The sequence below is a fragment of the Strix aluco genome, chromosome 11 (genome assembly GCF_031877795.1).
Source record: "Strix aluco isolate bStrAlu1 chromosome 11, bStrAlu1.hap1, whole genome shotgun sequence".
Classification (NCBI taxonomy): domain Eukaryota; kingdom Metazoa; phylum Chordata; class Aves; order Strigiformes; family Strigidae; genus Strix; species Strix aluco.
In genome coordinates, this window is record NC_133941.1 from 18482932 (window position 1) to 18497090 (window position 14159).

At 38.3% G+C, this 14159-nt stretch overlaps 1 protein-coding gene across 4 annotated transcripts in view; it reads left to right on the forward strand.

Annotated features, from left to right (window-relative positions):
* The window catches only part of PRKCD (protein kinase C delta), a 67181-nt gene that overhangs the window by 37473 nt on the left and 15549 nt on the right, over positions 1 to 14159 (forward strand). For all 4 annotated transcript variants that reach the window (XM_074836428.1, XM_074836427.1, XM_074836430.1 and 1 more), the window contains 2 exons: positions 3330 to 3529; positions 6532 to 6592. In XM_074836428.1, the coding sequence (XP_074692529.1) occupies positions 3330 to 3529; positions 6532 to 6592 (261 nt within the window). The remainder of the gene's footprint in view (positions 1 to 3329; positions 3530 to 6531; positions 6593 to 14159) is intronic.

Consider the following 14159-nt stretch of genomic DNA (forward strand, 5'->3'; position numbering starts at 1 on the left):
TTATTTATTGGTGCTTTCTTGTACTGGAGTCAGAGTGCTCAGCACTTGGTAGGGTGAAGTCTAAGACCTCTAGTTTCTTACTTCACCACCAACACACAATTGTTCACAAAATATGTGGTGAAGCAGCTGAAATGTCACTTTTGCATGGGTTAAGGCGAGTTGTGAATTTTGCATGACAAAGGTTTGCAAAAAGTTACATAAAACATCTCTCCAGTTCTGTGCTTGCAGAATCTCTGCAGGGGAGAGAGTTGTGTAGTGGAGTGCCATGAAGAGGGATCTGAACTGCAGCAGGTTTGAGAGAACATCCTCAAGCACAGGATAGTAAATGATCTTTACTGACTTGGAGGATAGGTATTAATGGGAAGGGTAGTTTGTTGTTGTTGTAACTGAGATATTTTAGCACAATTATCTTGAAATGACTTGCTCCCAAGGTCTTGTTAGCACCTCCCTGTTCAGCAGGCCCTCAGCCTCCAAAGACTGCTTCTTTACAGAAACTGGATCAAAGGTTTATAATATTTTGTGACATTTAGCTAGAATATATCACTATAGCCAAACAAGATGAGATGGAATTGCTGTACTGGGTTAGACTGCAGTATGGCTCTAGGACTTCACAAAACATCAAAGAATGCAGGAAAGGGTGAATTTTCTTCTTCCTCACAACATGATTTGGCTTTCCCCTTATTGCTGAGGTAAAAGCTTCATTTAGACTTTAAACACAAGGCACGGTGCCCCTTCCAGAAAATGTTGTCATCAAGCAAATGTGTTAAACTCCAAAGAAGCAGTTTCCTAGTCTGTTGAGAGAACCTCTGAAGAAATGGTGTTGGAAGTGTTGCAGCTGCCAGAATGTGTGGACAGGTGGAAGTGGTCTACATAAATCCACTTCTTTTTTTTTCCCAGCTGTCTCCTTTTGAAAAGTAGAATTGTCCCGACATTCCTCCTCTTTGCTTGTGTGTGTCCTTGAAGTACTAAAAAATGGGGTAGAAGAGTGCAGTGAACCTTGGAGCACTGACTGATTGGGATAATCAAGAAAAGAAACTGATGCTTCTCTTATCAGTTAGACAAGATCTGGAATAACTTTTTTTGGATTTGCATGCTGAAACATACTTGAGGAAAAACTTATTGTACAGGAAGAATAAAATAATTTGCCTAATGATAAGGCATTAAGCAAACTTGCAAACACGTAAAATCTTTTGAAGCCAGTAGTGTTAGCAGAGAAACAAAGGAGGGGTAAGAACCGTTGTTCTCGGTAATTCAGATTACCTCTTTCACTTTTACATAGGGTAAAAATGTATATAGTAACTGATCAGAGTAGATATTATTTGGGACATGGGAATAGGGACAGCCCTGTGAATGTACTGAAATAGTTCTCTCCCCCTCTAAGAAACCTACAAAGAGTATTACTAACTCTTCTGTAAACTGCTGCTGCTTCTGCAAACCCTGAATTGTTGTCAAAGGTTCTGCCCATAGGTGCAATTTCTGATATTCCCAAGGAGGCCTCTTGAGGTGTGCCTTTTTGATGAAGGGGTTTGGCTTTAGCAATCCAAAAAATAGGCTGGCGTAAAAGCCTTGCTCTGCTTGCCCTTGTTGTCTATCCTAATAATCTCTAAATTGTGTTTTGAGCTTTCTCTATATATTTTCACCATAATATTTCCAAATTCTTTCATAGTTAAGAATATCAAGTACAGGGTTCTGGGAGTAGTTTTACACTGTGAAGAATTTGAATTTTATTTTCTGCAGAGTTCCCTAAATTCAAGATAAAAGCTTTTGACTGAGTAGAGGACGAATGCTCAAGTTTATGTTGAAGTGGAGGAGGTCCAGAATACAGGTGCCTGTTTCTGAGCATTTCAGAGTGCCCTTTGGCAAGCAGGCATAGGTCTGCTTGTCAAAGTTGTAATTTGTAATGCTGTTGTTGGCAGGCATTCCCTAATAAAGAAGTACAAGGACACTATTCGCTACTATCGTTTGGGTAGCTCAGCACAATTGAGTGGGGTGCATCGAGCAAGTTATTAATGAATGAACACAAACTTTGCTTTGAGTTTCCAGGAAGATTTTTAAATAATAAGTATCTAATTCTTCCTTTGTTGAAATGTTTGTAAATTCTGTTGCCAATTTTAGGGGACAGACCGCACTGCATTTTCTTGGGGAAGGGTCCAACTGTTTAATCTGCTTTGCTACTGCCTTGGTATCATAAGAACAGATTACACACTTAGGGGGAAAACGTATCACTGAGAGCTGGAGAGGCACTTAGGAAGCACATTTATTGCAGCAAATGATAAATAGCAGAAATTGTGCAGAATGTACAAAATTATATTCAGTTACCTGAGCACAAATGGGGAATAATTGGCTCGGCAGCAAATCACAAAGAAAAACTGGGAAGGTAGCATTGCATGCCAGAGTCACAGTGAAGAGCTGGCTGTGGTTGCTTAGGCAGCAGTATCATTTTGGATGTGTTGATGGGACTACTCAGAGACCCAGATTTAGAAACATGCTAAAGCTTGTTATAGATCGTGCAATCACCAGCTGTTTTCTGTGTCTGAGGTAAGGAGAGGAAGAAATTAGTTTAACTGGTAACAAGAGAGACTGAAGCTGTGTATAAGGAAAAAAAATCCATTTAATAGGCATTTTACAGTGCTTCACTATTCTTAAGGAAGGAGTCTGCAGAGATGCTCATTTGGGAGGCTGGGTAAATGTTACCAAAAAATGAAGTTTTTTGAGGTCCTTCCAGGCTTTTCCTTTAACTACATAAGGTCTGCATGTGCTAGAGAAGACAGATAAGGCCTTGTAATATCCTTTAAAAAGTAGCAATCATGGCAGAGAGATAGTACAATGCTGAGGAGAGTGACTTATGAATAGAAGTGAAATGTTGGGATAACTTGGAAGTAGATTAATGACACGTGGAGCCTTTCATCTTTCAGCCACCAGTTTCAATTTAAACTGGGTCAGCGTAAGGCGTATCTTAATTTATCTTATAGTGTAGGTATTCACTCTGATCAGACGACATGTCATGGAGATTTATACCAGAAAGGAGCCATGCAAATATTCCCTGTCAAGTTGTGACTGACTAAACCAGCTTCTGAATTCCAGAATGGGATTTTTCCCTCCTGGTTTCTCTGGCTGCATGTAAGCACCTTCACTGCCTTTGCATGCCCTGTTTGTCAGGGTGAGCTTTGCCTTCCAAGTCATGTTTGAACTGAGTATTTAAACTTTGTCCCGACCACAGTGCAAGAAGTAGTAAGTCTGCTTTTGGTTTCAGTACAAGGATTCTCTTTTGTTTTTACAGTTTTGATTTTACAGTTTCTGTCCTTTTTTTTTTTTTTTCTGACTTTCAGACAGAGGAAAAACACTCATTCAGAAGAAGCCTACCATGTATCCAGAATGGAAATCAACTTTTGACGCCCACATTTATGAAGGACGGGTGATTCAGATTGTTCTTATGAAGGCAGCAGAAGAGCCATTATCTGAAGTGACTATAGGTGTGTCAGTGCTGGCGGAGCGGTGCAAGAAAGGCAACGGCAAGGCAGAATTCTGGGTAAGGAAGAAGATTAATTCCTTAAACTTGCTGACTTGGTTATGTTTCTTTCAAGCTGAACGGATGCCTTATGCCTTTTAAACTATGAGTGTTCAATCTCTTTAGCATGTGTTGCAGGGTTTGTAAGACAACTGTTTTAGCAGCATTTTTGAAGCAGATAATGTACAATCAAAGTTCAAGAAATTGATAATAAAATCTATGGCATTAGTGTTTGAAATAATGGCATATAACACATTGAGTGCCTATTTTGTAAAGCCTAGCAGTTTTTATAGCAACTGGTAGATGTTTAAATTGGAACTGATCATTGTAATTCATCCAGAGAAAAAGAAGGGTGAAGCTTATTCCAAGGCATTTCAACTTAGAATTTCTGATTTTATTTATTTATTTTTACAACAAATTTTAGTTGGCTTGATGTTGCTATAATGGGGATCCTTTATTCTCCATTTTTGTTATCATGATATCTTCTCTTGCCCCCGCACCCCAAACAATTGTTTGTACGTGAAGTCAAGGGGTATGGCATTTGCTCCTGTATCATACTGAATACAATTCTGAGTATCGGTCTTGGAAATGTAACAGGGAAGGTGAAGTTAGGGTTTAATGTAGTTTTAAATTTAGAAATATACATTTAGTCTAAATGTCAGCAGTTGTTACTAGTTGTTGAACTACATAAACCCAAAACAACAACTTTTAAATAATTGTATGTGAGTGAATTTCAGTTAGCACTGTAAACCTCAAATAAACAGCAAATTAAAAATATAAAATATCTTTTATTTTGTATGTCTAGAGAGAGGGGAAAGTGATAAAGGCAGGGATGATCAAAACCCCGAGCCCAGTTTTCTGAAATGCCAAACATGTTTCATTCATTTAGTTGATGTATTGCAAAGAATTTTAATGAATTAAGGGTTTAATTATGTCATACTTAAAAAATTCTATTCTCTAGCTTCTTTTTCAACTTTCAGACCCAACTGAAGTTGCTGAGATCCTGATCCAACAAAAATGGTTATGAGAATGTGATGAGGCATTATTGTCACAGAGAACTATCTAAAATCTTGAAGCAACTCTAATAAGCATCCTGATTATTCAACATTTCTCCAAATGCAGAAATAAGCTTCAGAGAGGAGTATCAGGATATCCTATAAGTTGGGTGGGAGCTGTCTAGCTAGGTGGATAGGTGCTATAAATAGACTTGCCTGTTATCCAGTTTCATGTAAAGCTGTGCTCCAGGCAGCTTGCCCAGAAACTACATGTATTTGCTGATACAGGAACTGCCCATCTCTGTATTTGGAGTACAGGTACTGCTAAGGAAATATTTGCTAAATGTGAGCAGGTCTCCTTAAAAATCTCACACATAGTCTTGTATTCAAAGCGTTCTGGACTGGAGTATTGCTGAACTTGCCCAGAACGTGAACCCTGCAGGAGAAGACCTTTTCATTGGGTGGGCTAAAGCAGGATGAGCAGGTAGTAACGGATAGTTCCTGGTTACCTCCAATTTGATGAGCATCTCATTTCTCACACAATTGTCAATGCTGGCCTTTCCTTGGTAGGGGATGGATACATGATCTTTCTTCTCAGATACAGGAATGCTTTTCCTGAATGCTGGACCTGAGAAGGAGGGAGTATCCAGTTGTTGCTTAGCTTAGTATGGAAATACTTTTATAAAAACCCTCCTATTCTTCCTTAAGCCCACTTCTGCTGTAAATGGCAGGATTTTGCTCAGAGTATGTGCAAATCTAACTATCTCACCAAGCAGATCTTGGAAAAAACCTTTCTTAAAGGGGTGCTTGATCTTGAAGGGGCTTACAGATTTTGCTGGGTTGGTAGGATCTCCCTGGTTTGTATTCACCTGTTACATTCTGAAATCATACACTTTTTTTTTTTCCACACCTTAACTTGGATTCCGAGAGAAGAGCCGTTAAAACTAATAGAGATCCATTTTAGTTCTTGTGATCAGTTATAGCCAATTCCGTGGTCTGAAATGCTTTGCTTATTATCTGTAGAACAGGTACCACACAGATGTCATCAGCATTAAACTTCCTCGGTATGACTTCAGTCATGACTTGGACACACCATTGTGCCCAGCAAAGAGACACTAGTTTGCTTACCATAGCCTATAAGCTTATTTTTGTGTACGGAGAGACAGGCTGTCAGTAGTAACTTTAACTGAGGTCTTTGCCTTCTGTAAGCTTTGTTGGGCAAATGTTTTTCAGTGTCAGACATTGCCTTAAAGATGAAATCTTAGTCATTATCCCAGTAGGGTAATGGGATTTGTGGGGATACGCTCACAGTTGTATCTACTGTGGTTGTGGTTTTCTTTTCTTTTTTTCCCCTCCTGCATTCTATTTACTGTTAGCCCAGGGATACTTCACTCTAGCAGAGTGAAGTCTGAATCAGACTCTTTCATGCTTAATGGCTTCTTTCCTTTTGTGAAGACAGCAGTTTCAGAATGAGGGGCTACTTTCTGAGCGCAGGAAGTGACCTCAGTTATTGGCTTAAAAGGCATTTGTTTTTGTTGGTCTGCAAAATTTGTCACAGAAACCATGTGTGATGGTTTGAGGGCGAAAGTAAAATAAATTTTGATGATACCACTGTTTTTCTGATTACAGGCAACAGTATTTGATATCTCTATGGTTTGTTCTCTCAATAAACATATGAAGGATTGTATAGACTTTTTCTTTTAAAACTGGGTTCCTGTGCAAATTGAGTTTGCTAATAGTAAAAACAGAAGCCAACAAACTTCTTTGCAAAACATGGGAAAGGGACATAGAGAAACAATGTGAACTTTGATTGTGCTGAACTTTTGAGTAGACATCAAAGAAATGCAGCACGCTAGTAAAAGCAATAGCCTAAAAGCCCCTGGTTCAGCTGCAGCAGTGAGATATGGAAGAGGGTTGTAATCCAGTAGTTATTGAATATTATACTTTGATTCCCTAGTAAGAGCTGTTTAAATTCCTGAGGGTTTCAGTCAACTGCATACTTCACTGTTGGTATCTTTCTTTCAACAGCTTGACCTACAACCTCAGGGCAAGGTGCTGATGGCTGTGCAGTATTTTTTGGAAGATGCAGGTAATGTCCACTGCTTATTTTCAGTCAGTTATGTAAATTTTTTTTTCACATTCCTTTTGTAGAACACAGTATGTAGTTAAAAAAAAAAAAATCACCTGGTGTACTGAGTAGAATTTTCTGATTTTATGAATTTATTCTGTAGGGTTTTTTTGTTATGTGGAGTTATGGCTGCAGTTGTTCATGTCTAAATACCTTTGTGCCCTGTGTTGCCGTTGCATTTAGCCACTTTTGGGTCTTTAATATGTCTGTCCTCATGTTTTGATGTGATAGAAAAGATATTATCAGTTTCTTTTTAGGTGCAAAGAAGTTAAATGTCTTTTTTTAGCTTATGTGGGAAACTTTTTTTGTGGATTGGATAACTAGGTCTGAGTTTCCTGGGATTCAGATGTCATAGTCACTAATCATGGAAACTGATTGTAGCAATGAGTGAATGTTTAAGTGTTAAAATGCAAATGTAGTCAATGTTCTGCTATATCAGTTTAAAAAGTGAACAACCTGTATATGTCAGTAATCTACACATGCTATTTGAAGAAGAAACTAGGATGTAAGAGAAGATAGTTAATTATGAGAGGGGAAGCTTTAAGTACAGTAATAAAAACAAATATTTTGGCAGGGTTTTGTGTATCTGTGGAGTGCTTTTGTAAAGGAAATGATGTAAGCCTCACAACTTGCCTAGCTAGTGGTTAAAGCTTTCCCATACTAGAAGTCACAAAACCCAAAAAGTTATTTCTTGGGAACTAAACTGGTCTGCCATATTAGCCTATCGGTCTTACATGGTTTAATCCATGTGTTTGTAAATAATAAGCGGAAAGAGTAAGCAGTAAGTTTTAAAGCATTGCTGTTGGCTTCCCCCCCCCCCGATATATATAAGGAACATAGTTCCACTCTCATAGAACAAGCTAATTCTGAAGGTACCATACATTTTTGTAGCATATGTGCAATCTGTGTAGCAGTTACTAGAAAAGCAACTAAAGATAGAATGTGGTGTTCAATACATGACATTTCAGAGTCGACATTTTATCTTTGCAATGGCAAAGGAACAGCCTATACACTCATTATTTTGGTGTCTTTTATGAAAATTTAAAGCAAAATTTCAAAAAATTGTGTGACACTGAAGAGCTTGTAAGGAAGAGCATTTCTCTGAAGATCAGAAGCTCTCATTCTGGTTTGCATTCAAACTGTTGTGAGCCATTATATTAGGAAACTTGTCTTGACTTTCCAGTGCAAGACAGTTTCATGGGGCGGTGGTGTGATGAGAAACTACTTAATGAGACCTACACAAATCCATTTGTCCAGGAATCATAAAAGTTTCTCAACCAAAACTATACAAAACCAACTTCAGTGCTCTCAGTTGCTTATTTGATGAGGCTGAAGCATATTTCCTCCTCTCAACACAGACATGAGGAACAGTAAAGATGACCTGTGAAAACCTTCCATAGAAGATGAAGTGAAAACCTTCCATAATCTGCTATTAGCTGTTAGCAGGAAGGTAATATACATGTGTGCTCTAAGTACTAAAATAATTGTAATTAGCTATTGATCAGAATAATTTAAAAATAGATACAATGTTCTTGCAATTCTTTTCATTGCCGTTATTAGGGATTGCAGATGGTAGTGGATGAAGTCTAAATACCAAACAGATCATTAAGTCATGCAATCATACTTTATCTGGCAAGTTAAGATTTATTTGTTAATGCTCTTGTTAGACCTTATACTTTGCAACAGCTTCCTATTTACCTTCTGTTTTCTAGGAAATTACTTACCAATACCTTTTTGGTAACCAAACCAGAGAGGCAGTGGAAACTCCCTTTCAAGACATTTATACACCCATGTTTTGCAAAGGAAAGTCACTCCATCTGATATCTGCAGTGTTCACATCAAACAAATACGTTTTAACGTATTAATCCTCAAAATTATAGACCTCCCTTATGTCACTACCCGTATATTGCTAAACAGGCAAACACTGATTGATTTTTGGCTCATCACTGCAGTGCTGTAAATGCTTTCTCTAGTTAAATTAGCAGTTACCATTGTTAGAGCAGAGAAGCTGGTTAGTGTGGTTACAGGGTGGTTACAGGGATGTTTGTATTAACTTCCATTCTTCACATTGCTAAAACCCTTAGTTAATAGCTGAAAGCTCAGAGACAGCTCACATTCCTTCCTATGCACATACCATCTTGTTTTTTCTGTGACATGCCTTTCCAGGCAGAATGGTATGGTAGCTGTGTTTCTAAAATACTAAAAAAGGCTTATTCTGAAACTGGTATTTCAGTTGTTCCCTAGTTTATTTGAAGGTATTGCTACCATTAGTATCTTTGAGCTATAGGTGCTACCTTTTGTTTGAAAATCTCCAAGCACTTTGCGAAAGTGACTAATTCTTTCTTTGGCTTGTTTTGCAAACTAAAGCTGTTGTTTTTCAACCCTTCCTTCTGAGTAGCAAAAGTTCTGCCACCTTTAGAAAAAACTTTTTTCTCTGCTTTGAAGGTAGATACCAGTATTGAGAAGTAAGCATGTTATTGCTCCTTTATCAGATTTATCTGAGAAAAATTTTTGTGGAATAAACTGGTATTAAAATTTTCTCCATCGTAGGCTGAGACATTTCATTTGTATATTCTTTTTGCAGACTGGGGCCTGGGGCGGTTAGTTTAGGGCTATATATGAAAAGTCTTCCCAGTCTTGGAGGTGTTTTTCTTTCTAGACCCTGTAAAACAGGGACTGCAGAGCCCTGACTTTGAGCTGTCAAAGAACTTTTTTGTCTTTTGTCCTGTGACTTGAAAATAAGCTTGTGCTGGAAATTAAAAGCTTTTTTCTGATGTGTGAAACATGAGAACAAGGTGCTGACCCCTATTTTCATTTCAGAATATAGTTTTCTTTCTGCCCCTCCTTCTCTCGTTGTAGTATTGAAACTAGGTTCTAATTCTGTAAAGCAGCTTTAGTTTTAATGGGTGGGAGTTGCAATACGTTTAATGGTTTGCTTGATCTTTGTTTATTCAAATGTAGTTAATGACCTTATCAAGTAAGAAAACCCAGGCTCACAGAGGTGGCTTGCTGTACTGCTGAGTGTCTTGCGTGGTGTTAGCAGCTTTAGAGGCTTTGGAAGTATGTTTGTGTCTTGTTTTTGAATTCTGAATTGCTGTTTTGCCTGGCTTTAGGTTCCTGGAGAAAGGGTTAGTGAATTCTTTCCTTAAAATGCTATTAGATGTATCAGAAGGTGAGTAATTTGCATGCGAACTTTTGATATCTCAAGTATCTGACTTCTGAGAGAGGAACATGAACCAGAGCGCTGCATATATTTTGAATATGTTTTTCTCTGTGTGTGTTGAGTGTTGGGGAAGCATGAGATTTTAGAATTTTTCTGAGGCATCTGTGAAAAATAATAGGGTAAATAATAGATTTACTATCGCAGTCTACATATTGTATGGGTCTAAATAAAGATTTAAAACAAGTTTCTCAATGGATAGGTGTGTTGAGGAAGGATTGTCACATTATTAGTAAATAATGATGATGAGGGCTGAAAAGCCAGAACTGGGCCTTATCATTGTAAATGGGGAAGTTGCTATGATTTAATCATTTGACTGAGAAAATACTGTTTCTAGAAATTTGGCAGTTGTGGTAGTTTATTCAGTGGCACCTAGCATCTGCTTTAATCTGCATCTAGAACTATGATTGCATGAATTTAATAAAAATATTTTCTGGTTTAATTTTCTTCAAGAAAAATCAAACATTTGCAGATGTCATAACTTCATAAACACAAAGTTGGCAGTGTATTTGGTTGGTAAGGGAGCTAATGTGTAGAGCAGAGAAGATTTGATATGGTTTATATGTTCACAAGAAATTTGATTTTAGATGCTGTATTTTTAAAGGTCGGTTTTACTGTGCGTATGTAATTTAAAAAAGAAAGGAGAAAACCTGTTTTCCAGTTTATTCTCTGTTTTACCACAATGAATGATCTATCGGGTATCTGTGCAGACGTGTTAATGAAAACACTGAAATTTAAAAAAAAAAGTATTCTGTGCAGCTGAGCACAGACTGTGTTAGCACAGCAGCTCTGCAGATGGTATGAGCACTGCAAAGACTGTAGTGTAGACATGGGATTTATTTCTCCTGGATTGAAAGGCAGCGCTTGTTAAAAAGCACTTGTGTTTTGTTTTAGCACTTTTGTAAAAGACCACTGAATTCATTAATGCCTATGAAAGAGTCGTTCAGTAGAAACATGTTAAAAGTAGCTGCAGAGTGGTCCACCTCAGGGCTCTGCTAAGTGTCAGGCAGAAAGTAGGTGCTGGCTCAGTGGCCAAGGCAGGACTTCATTCATTCATTTATTCATTCATTCATTTAGAGGAGCAGGCAAGAAGTCTGTGTCCTGTGCATGTCCCAGTCTCTGCACAGAGCAGAGCATAACATACTTGTAGTTTTTCTTACAGTAGAAACACATAAATGATTCCATGCAGTATACATACCTTTTCATAAAGGTACTACTAAGAGTTTGTAACACCAGTTTTGACCGCTTGTGCTAAAGCTTGTATTATAACTGCTTTGGGCTGAGATACATGATTTGATATTATGTGCCAGCTTTGAGAGCAAATAGTATTGGCTTGTACAATAGCAAATTATTGGTATTGCTACTTAAATGTTAGCAGTGTAAAATCCACAAGTACTGAGAATGGTGGAGATGGTTAAAAAAGAGAGAGAAATACATAACAATATTACTGCTCTGCCTGTAAATGAAATGTTGTGATTATCCCAAACCCCAAAATTATTTCACATAGCAAGTTCATGTCACAGAAAATGTAGACTTTTGGGAAACTTGTATTTCTGTAAATGTTTGTGGGTGGGGGTTTTTTGTTTGTTTTTGTTTTGGTTTTTTGAACAGATGATTTGTAAAGCAGTTCTCTCCCAGGCCAGGTTAAAGAGCAGTTTTCCTCTGAGAGGGTTGGTACCAGGAAAGTCTCCTTTGTGAGCAACAAGCTTCCCTTTTTAATGATTGCTCTGTGAGATTAATATTTTTCTTGACCTGAAGGCACACTTAACTTTCAAACAAAGCCAAGTGCAAGGCAGTAGAACAGCAGAACACTGAATAGAAATATTAGTAGGTTTTATAGTTTATTATGAAGTTTCAGGCAAATCTCAACTTGAGCAGCCAGTTAGCTCAGAAGATGTTTTGCCTGTCCCTGTTTGAAGTGAAGTCCTGGTTCTCGGTTTCTGAGAGTAGCACTGTTATCTTTCAGCTGTTCATAAACAGAACTGTGAAATCAGCAAGGTAAAATAAAAAATGAACTCTGAAGATGGTAAATATTTTTCTGTTCTTTATTTTAAAAAAATCTAGTAGGGTTATTGTGGAGGTTATTTTCTTTTGAGGTTCAGTTGAGACAATTTGACATCTCACCTTGAGGTTTATTACAGGTCAGCAGAGGCTAGCAATATTGTTTTAGCAAATGTTTTCCAGACTATGGGTTGCATGTTATGTTAGTGACTTTAAGGACTGTGAAATATTCAGAAGAACTGGCACTGAAATTAAATAGTGTATACAATGGTACGTTTACAGCGCTTCTGGAGAACTGCACTGTCAATTCACAGGTGTGTTTAATGGTTTCTTAATGAATATATGGCATGGAGGAGTTCTGGGTGCTTTTGTCAGATCAGCTGCAAGTTTTGAGAAGGGACCTTGAAATATATGAACAATGTGTCAGTGATAAATATTAACCACAGTTCTCAATAGGGGAAATAGATTATGTTTAATGGTGTGTGCTGGGTTCAAAATGATTAATTTCAGGTCCAGGCCACAAAGGTCACCTGGATTCTAGTTGCTGATTCAGCTGGTTTGTACATGACTGTTTCTGACCGTGTGCCTGCCCAGGACAAGTGTTTGATCTGTGGAAATCCTGGCTTGCTTGGAGGGGGAAGCAAAGGCTTTCCCTTTGTGCTTCTTCCTTCCCCCCTATCTCCACCCTGCATCCATACGGTTGTTGGGAAAGTTACTTCCTTACGATTGTTAATTCTTTCTGCATCTTTGAAATAAAGCCTTTATTCCCCAGTTGAGTCCATGGTTGGCTGAAGGTCTTAAAACTTTTCTGGAGCAATACATATTGACCGTAATTTACACATTAAAGATAACTTGTGAAACATGCCCATAGTAAATTGAAATGAACCGCACTATCATTTCAGAGCCATTTCAGCTTCAGGTGCACTTGACTTGCAGCTGCTGTCCAAACCTCTCAGCTTCTTCTGAAGCGTACAAAAGTGTTTTCGGCTATACTTTGGTATATTGGTTGGTTTTGGCAAAGGCATTTAATAAGGTGGCCAGTTGTGAAGACACTGTGTTCTCACATGCAGATTTTCGAAATTTTGCTGTGTTCAATGATTCTTCGCTGTTAAAGTGTGTTTAAGGAAAGTGGGGTTTTTCTTTTTTTTTCTTTCTTTGTACAAACTAAGTGATTATCTTATTAATTACCCTCAAAAAATAGATGCCAGTCTCACATATTTCTATTAAGTTTGGTATCAGCGTTCCAGACAGTGAGGAAACACCAATTTCCCATATCCTGATCAAGTTCTGTCAGAGGCTTTTCCACATAGTATCAACAATGCTAAATTGCTACAAGTATTTCAGTATGAGAAGCTGTGTCCTGTTCACCTGGTGAATCCTCTTAGTTCCTCACTAAACAGTTGGTTTGCTTCTGTTACAGACTTTAGAGGTGGACTTTTGTCTGTTAATTTGTTCCATCACACACTGTCTTCTCAGAATACATGCTATAAAGCAACACACCTTTCTCTGCTTTGTTGCTGCTATGGTTTAAATCACCCTTACGAAGACATCCTTTTCATGCAGCAAACAATATCAAGTATTACTGACTCTCAACAATGTTGTTTCCCTTGCACACACATTTCAGAGTGTGGTTTCCCTGAAGCATTTGAGGAACAGTGGGTGAGGTCTGTGTATTTGCTCAGCAGGATTAAACAAAGAGATAGTACTGTTTGCAGACTTCGACAAGCTGAAGTGCAGCAGCTGATGGGAGTTTTTGTTGGGTGAACTCAGTAGCCTGTTTGAACAGCAGAAATTAATCCTGTTCATGGAGGGGAGGGGGTAACGCAGTGGCGTACGCAGTGCCAGGGTGTCATAGTGCATCTTGTGAGCTTTATTCAGGGGGAGGCAGGATGGGTTTTTCTCTGAACCAGATGGCCACTTTCTCAGAAAAGCGCATTAATACCTAGTGGCAAAACCCAGGGACCTTTTTTTGATCTTTGTTTGCAATACTATGCTTAATCTTTCCTTAATCTCGGTCTTTTCTTTTCTGATGGTACATGCTGCTGCAGCCTGGCTGCTGTCGGCTGTGACTGATAAATTAATTCAGGACACTCAAAGTAGTATCAAATGATAGGTTGTATTCCTGGTTCAGTGGTCTGTTGGAGTAGCAGTGGTGGCAGCCAGCTAATAAAATGACAAAAACCAAGCACAGCTGGCAACAAGAAAAACAGAGCTCCTGGGTAACTTTTTAGTAAGCACGTGCATTGCAGTTAGTGTGACTTGGTAAAGGAAACAAATCTGTTTCTATCGGTATAAAAAGCAAAGCTC